Source organism: Chaetodon auriga, chromosome 12 (genome assembly GCF_051107435.1).
Source record: "Chaetodon auriga isolate fChaAug3 chromosome 12, fChaAug3.hap1, whole genome shotgun sequence".
In the NCBI taxonomy this organism is placed as follows: Eukaryota; Metazoa; Chordata; class Actinopteri; order Chaetodontiformes; family Chaetodontidae; genus Chaetodon; species Chaetodon auriga.
Window position 1 is genome coordinate 21,811,489 of NC_135085.1, and position 13,459 is coordinate 21,824,947.

The 13,459-nt window shown below is 42.7% G+C and overlaps 1 protein-coding gene across 1 annotated transcript; it reads left to right on the forward strand.

Annotated features, from left to right (window-relative positions):
- Positions 1–273: 273 nt before the first annotated feature.
- Positions 274–12,524, forward strand: ncstn (nicastrin). Its single transcript, XM_076744773.1, has 17 exons — positions 274–395; positions 1,820–1,921; positions 2,501–2,624; positions 3,373–3,494; positions 4,200–4,345; positions 5,299–5,443; positions 5,563–5,675; positions 7,094–7,246; positions 7,356–7,460; positions 7,823–7,900; positions 8,315–8,484; positions 8,577–8,679; positions 8,858–8,956; positions 9,381–9,468; positions 10,054–10,217; positions 10,574–10,786; positions 11,251–12,524. The coding sequence occupies exons 1-17, from the start codon at positions 338–340 to the stop codon at positions 11,371–11,373; spliced, it is 2,106 nt and encodes a 701-aa protein (XP_076600888.1). The 5' UTR covers positions 274–337; the 3' UTR covers positions 11,374–12,524.
- Positions 12,525–13,459: the final 935 nt, after the last annotated feature.

The window sequence follows — 13,459 nt, forward strand, 5'->3', positions numbered from 1 at the left end:
TTCATCGCGGATTGAGTCATCACGGATGTCAAGTGAGTACAGAGTTGACTCAGTCCTTGGTTGGCTTTGCTTTGGTCCATAAACTGAAAACAAGGAAGTGGTGGGAGAGGAAATTACTTTATTACACTTACGTGTTATTAACCTGACCTGAAGTTAAATTTAAAAAAATAAATATAATAATAATCCAGAAATAACTGACTACTCCCGCTGCAGAGATTTAGAGGTGCCATTTTGCTGAGTCCGTTCTCTTTCAAGCGACCGGAACCAAAGAGCGGAACCCGGACGTTTTCCATGTCAACACTAGCTGTTGTGTTCTTCTGCTTTCCAAACCAGGAAGATGGATTTACTGTCGAACAAATGGATTGCTAATTTGCTAGTTTGTTGGTTTTTCGTCGGTAAGTTGTATTTTAACTGTGTTCAGTGTGTAAGCTCACGTATTTGTTAATGAGAGGAGTGTGTTTCTGTGTCAGGCTTTTAGCTTGATGGGCTTCTTTGTGCTCTGAGCTAGCCGAATGCTAGGCTAGTCAGCGTTAGCAAAGGCTGTCCCGTTTGGCTCTAATCTCCTTTGCCAGGCTATTTAATAAAAGTTTCACAATGGGGTTCATCGTAGCAGCGATTCTTGACCCGTTTCCATCAGCTGGGAGTGTAAGGAATATTTCTACACCTCTTTTTATTAAGTCTTTTTGAAGACTTTTCTTCAAAGCAGTCACAGATTGGGTCTGCCCTCCTGATATGAGCGACTCAGCATCAGCGTGACTGCTCGTGATTTCCCCGCGGCGGCCGCCCGGAGCTCGAGGGATTAAATGTTAGAGCATCACACCAAATTACATAAAAGATTTTGTCGTCTAATGTTAATTTGTTTGTCACCAAACGCCCCAAGCAGACGAAGAAACATATAAGTCACTTTAAAATCTGTAGGGTGTCCTAGTAAATTCGGCATACAGGTGATCAACCAAAATAGCACTTAGTTTGCATTAAAACGGCTTTTAATGGTGCTTTACCGTTACTGCTGTTTTTCTGGGCGCTGTAGTGGAAAATGAAGCGGGACCAACAGGTGAACCAAGCCGAAAAAACTACATTTTAATTGAAAAAACCTGCCTGTTGGATGAAAGTTGTGACAGTGATATACAGAGTAAATATATTAGTATGATTTAAATTGTCACCATTTTAATTGGACCTTCAGGTGATCCCAGTTTTGTTGAAAAGCCAAGAGCGACAGCATTAAAGTTAAAGTACACAATAAAAATTATTTAAAACACAAGTGACAGGTCACTGACTGGGGTTTCTCTTATTATGTGAGAGTAAGCTAAATAACAGAAACACCTATCTGTATTATACAGCACAGTTCATCAGCACCACGAACTACACCCGCCAAAGAGACCTTGAATTTAAATCAACACCTCTATAAAACTGTTTTAAACAAAAAGTCATTGGCTTCACAAAGGTAGGATTTATTGCAGGTCTGTTGTGTTACACTGCATTAGTTTAGCACCTGGCTCCAGACACGTTTCATATGTGATAGTTTTCTGTCATCTTTCACTTTCCCTGCTTCTTTTCTTATGTTGTTTTTGTGTATTTAGTTTCATTGTTTTTTAGCAAATTGTACCTGTTAAACTGCATGTAGGTCTGAACTACCACATCTGATTCTGCCAGCTTGTCTCAAGTCTAAAATTACTCACACGCTTTTACAAATGAGAGATGAAGGATGAGCCTTAAAACCCACTAATTTGTCTGTTTATGATGTAATCTCTATTAAAGTTATGCTCTAATTTCACATCGCTCACCCTGTGCAGTTGTAAAAGTGTCTTTTCCTTTGCAGGTGTCAGCTGTAATGCTGTGGAAAAGAAGATTTATGTGCATCTCAATTACACTGTCCCGTGTGTGCGACTGCTCAATGCAACACATCAAATAGGCTGCCAGTGTGAGTAAAACTGCCAGATTAAAATGATGCTTAGCGCCTGTCACAAGAGCCCAACATGTATCTGGGACACTCTGACAAGTAAAAATACTTGTTACAGTTTGCACGTCTTAAATGTGGAGTGTGTGTCCTTTTGGCCTCTTAGTGTCCTGCTTTCACTTGGTTTGTGTAGAAAAAGATTCACTACACGATCTACTACAAACAAAACCCCTTTTAAAGACTTCTCTCTGTGGTTGCTTCAGGCAGTTGAAGTTTTGAAACCTACAAGTTCTGTGGCTTTGAAGATTAGAAATAAATCCCGAGAGCAGATAAAAAGCAGATAAACCAGCCTTTTCCTGTGATTAAAATCTGACGCTAAGAAGCTGCTAGAATGTAACGTAAACTCTTGTCATGCCACAAAAGCAGAAGCTGCAGTGGTTTTGCCTTTGTTGTGTCAGAACATTACAGTAGACCCGTCCCTGTAATATAGAAGAACCCCGCTGGACACGTTGACAGACGAGCTTTCAGGACATTTTTATCTGGTACTGCTGTCGCGCCTCGAATCACAGATGCTGATATTTAACTTCCTCTTTCGGATTTCAGCGTCTTTGTCGGGAAATGTGGGTGTGCTCCATGTGCTCGAGTCAGAGGAAAACGTGGACTGGGTCCTGCACACCGGTCCTAATCCTCCTTATCTGGTAATCCTGGAGGCCCCGCTCTTTACCAGGTACACTTACCATGTCTCACCCTGCAGAGGGAGTCCCTACAGTAGATCTTCATGAGAGGAAGTGCCTCTCACTCTCTGTCTGCTCATATGCTCACATGCTAGGGTTACAACGTACAAAAACAAATATCACTATTTCACAATGTAAAGTATTACACACTTATTATTATTATTATTATTATTATTATTATTATTATTATTATTATCAGTTATAGTGACTCTGACAGGAGTGAAAAAACTTTTTGGTTGAACAAACCTTTTTTTTTTTATAATTTCTCAAAAATATATCCTGACAGACATGAAACTTGATAAAAACCTGAAATATTTTTTCTAATAATACGGTACAATTCATTTTTAGGTAAACAAATGTACATGTTGTGATAACGTTCAGTTTTCGTCCTGTCATATGCAGTGAAACTGACGTACGGCTGCAGCCCGTCGCACATTGAATCTTTTTTTGATTTACCAGACTTTTTTTTGTTGTTGTTATTTTTGACATTTTTATCAAGTACGCAAGTATTTAATCAATAAAAAGATGACAGTGGATCAGTCGTTCTATAAGTCCTTAACATTTTGCATTGTACTGAGAGAAGTTATAACATGACGACATGGCAGTCAAAGCTAACAGTCTCGAACTGTCAGGAGCAGAAACGTACAGTAAATCTCCTTGAACCACAATTCAAACTCATGTCTGACTCGTATTTGTACCCGTATCATTTCTGCCGCCCCGTGCCGACTGTCTGCCTGTCAGATCCATCATGATGAAGCTGAAGAACGGCCCCAACAGGGTGGCTGGCGTTGCTGTCGTGGCGCCAAACTTAAACCCGCTTGAGGGCTTCTCTCCACACACCACCTGTCCCAACGAGAACACAGGTGGGTTTGGCTCTGCCTGCTCGGGCTTGTCCCTCAGTATTACACCAGCTACAGTGATTAATTGTAGTTTTGTGATCCTCAGAGGGAAGCAGCTCATGAAATTACAAACTCGGTTCTCAGTTTTCATGTTCTGTGAGCAGTTTCTTCAACGCTGTGATGTCACCATGTCCTCATTTTTTAGGCTCATAGCTCAGATTTAAAACGCTCATTTATTCATGTTTTCTTGTTTTCATAATGTTATATCACAGTGGATGTAAATAGATTTGTGAAGTGGGAGGAGAAGGTTTTTTCTCTACCAAAATCATGTTTTAAATGCTACAGTACCCATGAGCCTCTTGTCTGTGTTGAGGCTTGAACCTTCAACTCTTTTATCAAAGAAGCAGATATGTTCTCATGCAGTTCTGAACCTTTTGTACTGATGATTCAATCGGGGGACTCTCAAGTCCAACTATGAGTAAGCTGACGCTGTTTCTGGACAAAATGAGTCTGGCTCTTGCGTCTGGAACCACTTCTCAGCAGTATAGACTTTAGATGCATATCAGTCATGTTCATTCATGTGACTCACTTGTAGAAATCCGGGAACTGGGTACCAGCAGCATTTTCAGCTTCACTTTATGAACATGACCCCTGCTCATGCAGTGCACGCTTCACTAGTGTCTGCTTTAGTGTTGCGGCTGCTGATGTTCACTGTGTGTTTTCCCTCAGGAGTGTATTCAGAGAGCTACGATCCAACCATGGCCCACTGCAACATGACAGTGTGGAACCCTCTGGGAAACGGTTTGTCCTATGAAGAGTTTGACTTCCCCATCTTCTCTCTGAAAGACGACAATGAGACTCAGGTCATACGGAAGGTAATATTTTCGTCCGTTAAGCCCATTGGATGAAACTGCTTCATACTTCCAGTTTACTGCATTGTTTAACTGTGTTGTCAAAGCACAGACTGGCTGTCCAATTGTTTCCCATTTTCCTCTGGTGTTGATGAAAAGTAAGCCTTTACAAAGCAGTACAGTTGCAGTAGAACCTGATCTGAACTCGTCCCAGTCGCGGCTGAGATTAGAAGCGATGCCAGTAAAGCTGCTGCAGCAGCACTTAAGCTCACCGTCTTCCTTAAACCAACATGTTGTGGCACATTATGTTGAGACGATTTGTCAGAACTCACAAATCATTAGCTGCTCCTCCAGCCTCGCATGTGACAAAAACAGACAGATCGTATTACAAAGGGTTCAGGTGGTCCTCCTCTGATGCAGTGCGTGTGGTTCTTCCCGTCAGCAGGCTTCATGTTTCCACAGAACAGAGCGAACATTGGCGGGTCGCAGAGGTCGCCGTCATCTGCGACTTTCAGATCTGTTTCATGTCGACTTTCATTTTCAGCTCACAGATGATGGCGAACTTGCAGATTTAAATTTTCCAGATCAAAACAGTTTATTTTGCTCAGTGAAGGACTGCGCCGGTGATGTTTTAGTTTTCTGAAACAGGTTTATGACTTAGTCCAGAGGCTGTATTCATGCTACGGTTTATTTGGATGAGTTTGAAACTTTGCTCCCTGTCTCAGATAAGAAGGCAGGGCGGACGAGGGAGACTGTAAACTGGTTTCAGGTTTGATCTCCAGAGCAGCTGCTGCCTCAAAGTGATACAGTCAGTCCACATATGGTAGATAGAGTATTACTGTGCCCAAACCTGCCAATGTATATGTTGTAACTACGTGAAATCTGTGAAAATACTTTGTTATTGTGGTTATTTTGTCTGCAGAAACAAACCCACACGTGCACATACCGCATGCGTCTAAGCTTTTCTCCATTCGCAGTGCTACCTGGACCATAACCTCGCCGTGAACGGCAGCACTCCTCAGTACCCACTGTGCGCCATGCAGCTGTACTCCCACATGTCCGCCGTCACCGACACGGCCACCTGCATGAGGAGGAACGACATCAACTTCAGCATCAGCCCAGGTGGTTACATGCCGCGAATAAGCATCTATTTTAGTACAAGAAAACAGTCACTGATTATACTGTTTTTGACCCATTCTAACATGAGCACATGCTCGTTCTCGTTCCGTGTCTCCCCTCAGAGATGGTTTGTGACCCACTGGGTGACTATAATGTTTGGGCGTCCACCAGGCCCCTCAACAACACAGCCAAGGGCCACAAAATGTGGGAGAGTGTGGTCATAGCAGCAGCCCGGGTGAGTCACAGGAAAGAGTCTTCTTCTCTTCAGAGTTTAAGCTGAAGTGCTAAAATAGGCCTGTGCCAACATTTCACTGCAGTCCAACATTTGTTAGTTATTAGCGGGCCCCTGTGAGTTGATGAAAAGCGGTTTTCAGCCAACTCCTGCGATGATCTCACTCACTTCAAAGCTTTCCAGTATAAAAGCCAAGTCCAAGATAAGTCCTGCTTTGTAATGTATGTCATGTGATCTTACAGTCACAGATACAGTCCGAGTTACTGGCAGTGTTTCTTTGCTTCTTGTGTAAACAGCTTTCCTACTTCATGGTATAGAGTGTAAGAGCTATGTGAACAAAACATTAAAGAAAGTGAAGATACAGCTGCACAGTGAGCTAAACGCCGAGCTGAAGACGGCAGATTTCCTCTGAAGTTTTACTGAAAGCAGTCATGAAACTGAGCGTCAGTTCAACTGAATGTATTGTACGCATGTTGTGAGATGAGTTAACGCCGCCCCTCATGGCAGGAAGTAACAAAGTACATCACCGGTGAAGATCAGCATTAAGTCCCCACAGGAAGCACAACATGGTATCAGAATCAGCTTTATGGGCCAAGTGTGTGTTCACACGCAAGGAATTTAAGTCGCTCTCATGTTACTTGCACACAGTTTCAAGAGTAATTTACATGATGATAGAAATGGACAAACAGCTAAAAAACATGACGACAAAGCTGAGCGAGGATGTGTAAAAATACACAGTAAATGTAAAAGCATGAAGCAAGTGCAGTACTACAGTACAGCAGCGCAGTAAATACAGTAACGGTTACTTTGAATGTTGTATGATCCATCCATTTAGCAGGTAAACCTCCGTGAGGTTTGTGAACTTATTAAAGTGACAGGAATCAAAGCCGCGGAGGCTGAGGCGTTCTGATCATTAAGGGTCAACCTCCCAACGTCCTGCATCCTACATTTCCCACAATGCAACTGATAGCAATGCCGCATCAAGACGCATCCTGCATCTGCATTATTTCAAACACGCTTTGCCTGACAAACGTGATTGTTGTTTTTTTGTTTTTTTTTCACTGCTTTCTGACATTTTATTTACTAAATGGTTAATCAGTTAAATAAGGAAATAATCAGCTTTTTTTATTTTTGCTGCCTGTGAACCAAAAGACAAGATGGGCTGCATTTCCTCATAGTTTGAGGCCACATTTTGTTTTATGGTGTAGTTAAAACAGGTCACAGCAAGTTGAACTGGACTACTTACCCAGATACCATCTCTGCTTGATGGATCTCCTCTCCCCTCCTCCCCTCCTCTCCTCTCCTCTCCTCTCCCCTCCTCCCCTCTCCTCTCCTCTCCCCTCCTCCCCTCCTCTCCTCTCCCCTCCTCTCCTCTTCTCTCCTCTCCCCTCCTCCCCTCTCCTCTCCTCTCCTCTCCACAGCTGGACAGCAGGTCGTTTTTCTTCGACATCGCTCCAGGAGCAGAGAGCGGAGTCTCGGGGTTCGTCGCTCTCCTGGCGGCCGCTCACGCCCTGCGGAACGCCACGCAGGAGGCCCAGCCTAACCGCACCATCCTCTACACCTTCTTTCAGGGGGTCAGTTGTTTCCACATGGCTCTGCGCTCCGCTGTGTTTGATGAACACACCAGATTTGATGTAGCTCTGCCTGCCTGGTTCATGTTTTGTTGTGACTCTTTGGCTCCAGGAGACCTTTGACTACATTGGCAGTTCGAGGATGGTGTTCGATATGCAGAACAACAACTTTGCCGTGGACCTGGACAATGTTCACTCAGTGGTGGAGATTGGACAGGTGTGTTTTTTTGGGGTTTTTTTTTTACTTTTCCTGCACAGACTGCAGATTTTTTAAAAATACTTTAATGCTGCAATCTTTTGGTATTTTGGGTTTTTGATCCTCAGTGGACACAATTTTGGTTGGTTCAAGAACATATTAAGCTCTGAAGAAGTCTACTTTAAACAATTTAAGAAATGAATGACAAAACGAATGAAACTACAAAGACTCTCAGGTTTTATATCATGTTTTATCTGTATTTTGAGTCCAAGCACTCAAAGTCAAAATAATTGTACCTTTTACTTTAATGTTATAAGGTGTATGTTAGATATATGTGTGTGTGTGTGTGTAATGTGCCAGTATCTTAAATTTGCTCATTATAGGTGGGACTGCGCACTGACTCCAAGCTGTGGCTTCACTCTGATCCTGTGTCCAGGAAGAACAGCAGCGTCAACGATGAGGTTTGCATCTGCGTGTATTTATGAGCTTCACTGCTGCTGCACCACCACAGGACATGTCCCGTAATGCGGCTAAATGTACCTTAAAGAGGCGCAGTGCTTATGTTTAGAGTGCATAAGATAAACTTTATTGACTCACAGCAGCAAAGAAAGTAAATTGCACTAAATCTGTTGTCTGAGAGTTTCCTTTCAAATATCTGTTTAATTTTCAAGGAAATTAGTCGTCAGAAACATCCCTGATTTTCAGCCTGTGAAGGGCCAAACTCACAGATTTCTGAGTTGATGATTAACTGTAAAACCTACCACGACTTTCAGTGTCAGATGTGTGTTTAAGAGCAGACTTGGCTGTCAAACTGAGTTCGCAGCGTGTGAGTAGTATTGTTCAAAGTGTGTGTAACGCATGCGTTTCTGTTCCAGGTGAGGAAGCTCATTGAAAACTTGCACTCGGCTGCAGGAGGTTTAAACGTCTCAGTGGAAGAGCCCAGTTTCTCCCAGCCGCTCCCGCCCTCGTCCTTCCAGCGTTTCCTGCGAGCTCGGCCAATCCCCGGCGTCGTTATTGAGGATCACCAGTCTGCTTTCACCAGCAGGTGACTTTAAAAAGCACAATTATTCCACGTTGTTCCATTTGATAGAAGGATTTGGCGTGTTTCGCTAATTAATTTTCCCGTTCTGCGTCCAGGTTCTACGAGAGTATGTACGATAACGCAGAGTACCTGAACGTATCGTACCCACCAAACCTGACGGCAGAGGAGCAGCTCGAGTTTGTCACTGACACGGCGAAGGTATTTCTTTTACTGACATTCATGTGTTCTTAAATGAACCAGCCCACAGCCTCTCTGCGCTCACGGTGGTTAGCCAGATCCTCCTACATCTGAAACTTCTGAACAGTAGTCGCAGCTGTTTGGGAGACATCGTGTTTCTCTTAAGCTGCTGAGTAGTGTCTCTTTGTGCCTCTGTCAGGCTCTGGCTGAGGTGGCCACCATGGTGGCCCGGGCTCTGTTCATGCAGGCCGGAGGAGCAGAAGCCCAGCTGAGCAGCATCAACGCAGACCCTCTGATGGTAAGACTGCTGGATTTCATTTGGACGTTACAAACTGTTCATCTTATCTGTCTGTCTGTCCCTTCTCAAGTACAACATCTGAAGGATATTTGTAGTGAATGTTTGAAAGGCTGAGAGGAGTCTTCCAGCGTCTGGAGTTACGTTGTCTCAGGCTTGTTTTTTATCCAAACTGAAGGCGTGAAAGGATCTCAATCTGATCCTTTTTAGATCTTTTTATTCTCGTCATGTTTGTCTTTGTTTTCTTCCTTTTACATATTTCTTTATTGAACTGCAGTTTGCTTTGCCTCTTTCATCCACTTGAAATGTGCTTTTAATGATGTGTATCATCGTCAATCCAAAGACAAACAAGCGTCGTTCTGCCTCCTCTTTGCATTTCATAACAATGGCTGTTTCTTCTTGGTGTTTTCTGTTTTCACTCTCTCAGGTGACCCGCATGCTGTACGGCTTCCTTGTTCGCTCAAATAACTCCTGGTTCCAGCAACTAATCCCCTCTGACCTCACGAGCCATCTGGGTAAGTTGGGATACAAGTTTGTCCTTTTTCAAAGCGATAACTGAGGAAAACCTCGAGGGGATTTCGGTGGTCAAAGGTCAATCTGACCGCACAGCTTTGACCATAACTGAAGAATTCATGGGATGATTATGACAAAACTTCACACAAATGTCTCAGAAGATAAAATCATGTCGTGATGACATTTTGCATCCAAAAGGTCAAAGGTCACCTTCACTGTGACATCATGATGTCCTGCAGAAACACTTTTCTGGACATTGTTCAACGCCATAGTTCAGGAGCAGAAGGGGATCAGAGCAAATGTGAAATATGGTCACAATCTGCCTGAATTAGTAGATCGGTGATGATGATGAGGGTTGTTTAGATCTTCTGTGCTGCTAGTTTGAAGATGTGTGTGAAGCGTCCATGTTTTACAGTTTGTAGCTTCTATGCAGCAGCATCCATATTTGAAGCACTATAGTCCACCATCAGCTGGTTGTTTTTGCTGATATTGAGCTTCAGGTGATTGTCGTTGCACCGTGTGATGACGAGACGGGGACAGAGCAGAGGAGACTGTAGTAACGTTTTCTTCTGCCGTCTGTCTGTCAGCTAACAGGCCCACAAACTTCTACGTCGGTGTGACGCAGCAGTCCAGTGAACCCACCCTTCTGGTCCAGCACTTGCTGGCTAACCTGACTGGTAGCACCGTCAACATCACCCAGGACAACTGCCAGAACCAGAGAGAGGACGAGACGGACAAAGACAGCAAACACGTAAGACCTGCAGCAGTCTCCCTTTTATACATTTACATCTGTTTGTTTGTTTGTTTAGGACGATACAAATCATATCACAAGGGAAAGATGTATAATCATGAGTAGGATTTATATTTGTGAAGGTCATGAACGCACCATGTCCATCAGTTTCCAGAGTCCAAAACAACATCTTCAGGACTGATGGATTGTTTTTTGGATAAACTCATAAAATCCCAAAATATTCAATTTACTGTGATTAATCAGTTATGAAAATAGTTGCAGATTATTTTGCTGTAGGTTGACTGATCAATTCTTGTTTAAAAAGAAATAATAAAACATTAATTTCCGCACCACCACCACCCTGTCTCCTCCCTCAGATGTACTCCTACCTGTGGGTTCAAGGTGCGATGCCTCCCAACAGCACAGAGCGGGAGGGTTTCTGCGTGCGCTCCACGGTCCGCCTCTCCAAAGCCTTGTCCCCAGCCTTCGACCTGCGGGAGTACACCTCCAAAGATTACTCGACGTGGACGGAGTCCAGGTGGAAGAGCATCAAAGGACGCATATTCCTGGTGGCCAGTCACGACCTGGAGGTAAACCTTCACTCAGAGACGTGATGGACCCCAGTTATTCACACACTGTAGACAACCAAAGTTAGTTTTATAGAGAAAATGAATCATGTAATATTACTGTGTAATTTTAGAGGCCACCACTAGGGGTGCCAAAGTCATATATGTTAAAATTGTACACATGGGGACTTTAAAGCTGCACTAATGTAAAAAATTGATTCCATTAATACATCAAATGAGTATCTATAACATGAGAGATGCAGCGCGCAGTGACATTTTGCAGCTAATGAGTAAGATGTTCCCCTCTGTGTCGGTAGAGGCCAAAAATAGAGTTAAAAGGAGGGTAAATATTTGACAACACAACTCCAAATTAAATGCTAATGCTGTCAAAGTTGTATTTACAGCCGGTTCGTTTGCACCCAAATAGATCAATTGATTTAAAATGGCTTAGCAGAGAAATGATAAGTTTGCTCTTCTGGCTGCTCCAGATGTTGACGCTGGGCGTAGGCGTGGGCGTGCTGCTAACATCCCTGCTGCTGACGTACATCATCAGCTCCAAGGCCGACATGCTCTTCAGCTCGGGGAGGGAGCCGACCAACGCCACCTACTGACCCACACGGACGCGACGCAGGCCCACAACCACTACTACTACTGCTACTACTACTACAACTACTACTTCTATCCCGACCAGACACGGACAAGCTCGTTTTTCTTTCAAACACAACACAAGTAGGTACACGGACAGGTTAGACACAGCAGCGGCAGAGGGGGTTTATTTTAGACGACGACTCCATGTTTATGGACTCACGCGGGTGAGACGTGACATGAGGACTGGACCGGACTGGATCGGCCTGGATGGATCTGGACTCATCAGGGTCAGGAAACACTGGGCAGGCACCAGCAGGCCCTGCCAGTGGAAAAGATGTTTATATTTGTTTTGTTTTAGGTTTTTGTTTTCCCTTTTTTTTTTATTGTCAAAGAATGTTTTGTTTACTGTGTCATGGGATAGGCACTAAACATGGAGCATTATTTGGAGTGTGTGTGTGTGTGTGTGAGAGTATATAAATGTGACTAAGTGTGTGAGCAGTTGACTGATTCAGTGTGTGTGAACACAACAAACGTGTGTGTGTGTGTGTGTGTGTCTGAACTTTGAGGATTGCAATGGTATGTGCAATACTGTAGCAGTCTTCTCTGTCGATATACTTAACTTATCAATCAGTTCTAATGATAAGAAACCACTTTTTGAGTCAATGAACAAGTAGAAACATTTAAATTTAAGATTTTGCTAAATCTGGAAATGTGTGGTGAAGTATTTTGATAAGTTTTCGGTCCTGGGATGTTGAAAACAACCCTAAATATTTATATTGTTCAGTCCCAGTACACATATGACTACAGGTGTGTGTAGTTGTACTGTAGACCCACTGCAGTTTCACATATTGTGATATTTGTGTGGAGAAGAAGAATTTCCCGAGGAGTCTGGCGTGGCTGACAAACACTTTACTTCATATCGATCAGCTGCCAAAAACCGTCAAATCCAGTCAGAAATCTTGTGTTTTGACGCTGAAAACGCGCTGGTACTCTGGCTGTGCACTCTCTTTTTTTGGTTCGTACCTTTTTCACAAGGTTCCTTTTAACGATAACTTCTGAACGTTGTGACAAGACGCGAGATGGTTTTAATTGTTTGGTGATGGATGTTCATGTAACGGCTGGAATCGACGACCAATTGTGATGCCTTGATGAAGAAATAAACATTGCTTCTTTTCCAGTTTCTCTTTCATTGCGGACAGACCGCTGAAACGTGATTGATGATTTGTCTTTAGCAGCTTCCTGTTACGAATGGAGGCTGTGTGGACCGGGACAGTCGATCACATGCTGTGGCTTCAGTTTACTGTTTAATTTCAAGTAGCAGAAAGTCCAATTCTCCTGCTCTGGATCCATGAATGTCTCTTCATTAACTGGAGAAAGTTTAAAAATGGATTTAATCACATTTTCTAAAGTAGAGCTGCTCAATGTTTTCACCCAGTAAATATAATGTGTGAGCGAGTTGTGAGCAGTTAATCAGAGAAATTTTCAGAAGTCTGAGGGGCTACAACTATCCAGTGCAAATATTAGATAAAAGTCAGGAAAAAACCCTAAAAAGCACATTTTTTTAACCTAAAATTGTGTTTTTCTCAGCTTTAAATTTGCTGAGGTTTGTTCTCTGCCTGATGAAACAAATCTTAATTCAAGTGAAGTCACTTTTATTTAGAAATCCAAAAATGGCTCCTGCAGTATTTCACAGACAAAGGACACACAGAGGAGACAAAAACAATCAATCTGAACAAAACGATTACAACACGAGGAAACAAAAAGCTAACGTTAAGGAAAGATAATCATTGTACACATTATTAAAACTGCAGTTACTTTCATCTTTCTTTGAGCTGTGAAACTTGTTCTTGCCTGTTATTAAAACACGATCATGACAGCAAAAAGTCTTCCATGTATCTTGATGAAACTCTGAAAATCATGACTAAATTAGATGAAATAATATTCAATAAGATCTAACCAGCTTTTTCTCTTAAATACTCTGTTAAAAGCTATAGAATTGAGCAAAAATAGTGTTGCATATTTCCATCTCTTAAATAATCTGACACAAAATTGGGAAATAAACCATCAAATTCCATAAAGAAAAACGTGAAATAAGAGCTTTTTTTGCCT

Excerpts from the sequence above, each read along its gene's own strand:
- ncstn (XM_076744773.1), top strand. The coding sequence starts at position 338 with ATGGATTTACTGTCGAACAAATGGATTGCTAATTTGCTAGTTTGTTGG. Across the intron at positions 1,922-2,500 it reads ACATCAAATAGGCTGCCAGT|CGTCTTTGTCGGGAAATGTG; the intron begins GTGAGTAAAACT and ends TTCGGATTTCAG. Across the intron at positions 7,901-8,314 it reads ACAGCAGCGTCAACGATGAG|GTGAGGAAGCTCATTGAAAA; the intron begins GTTTGCATCTGC and ends TTTCTGTTCCAG.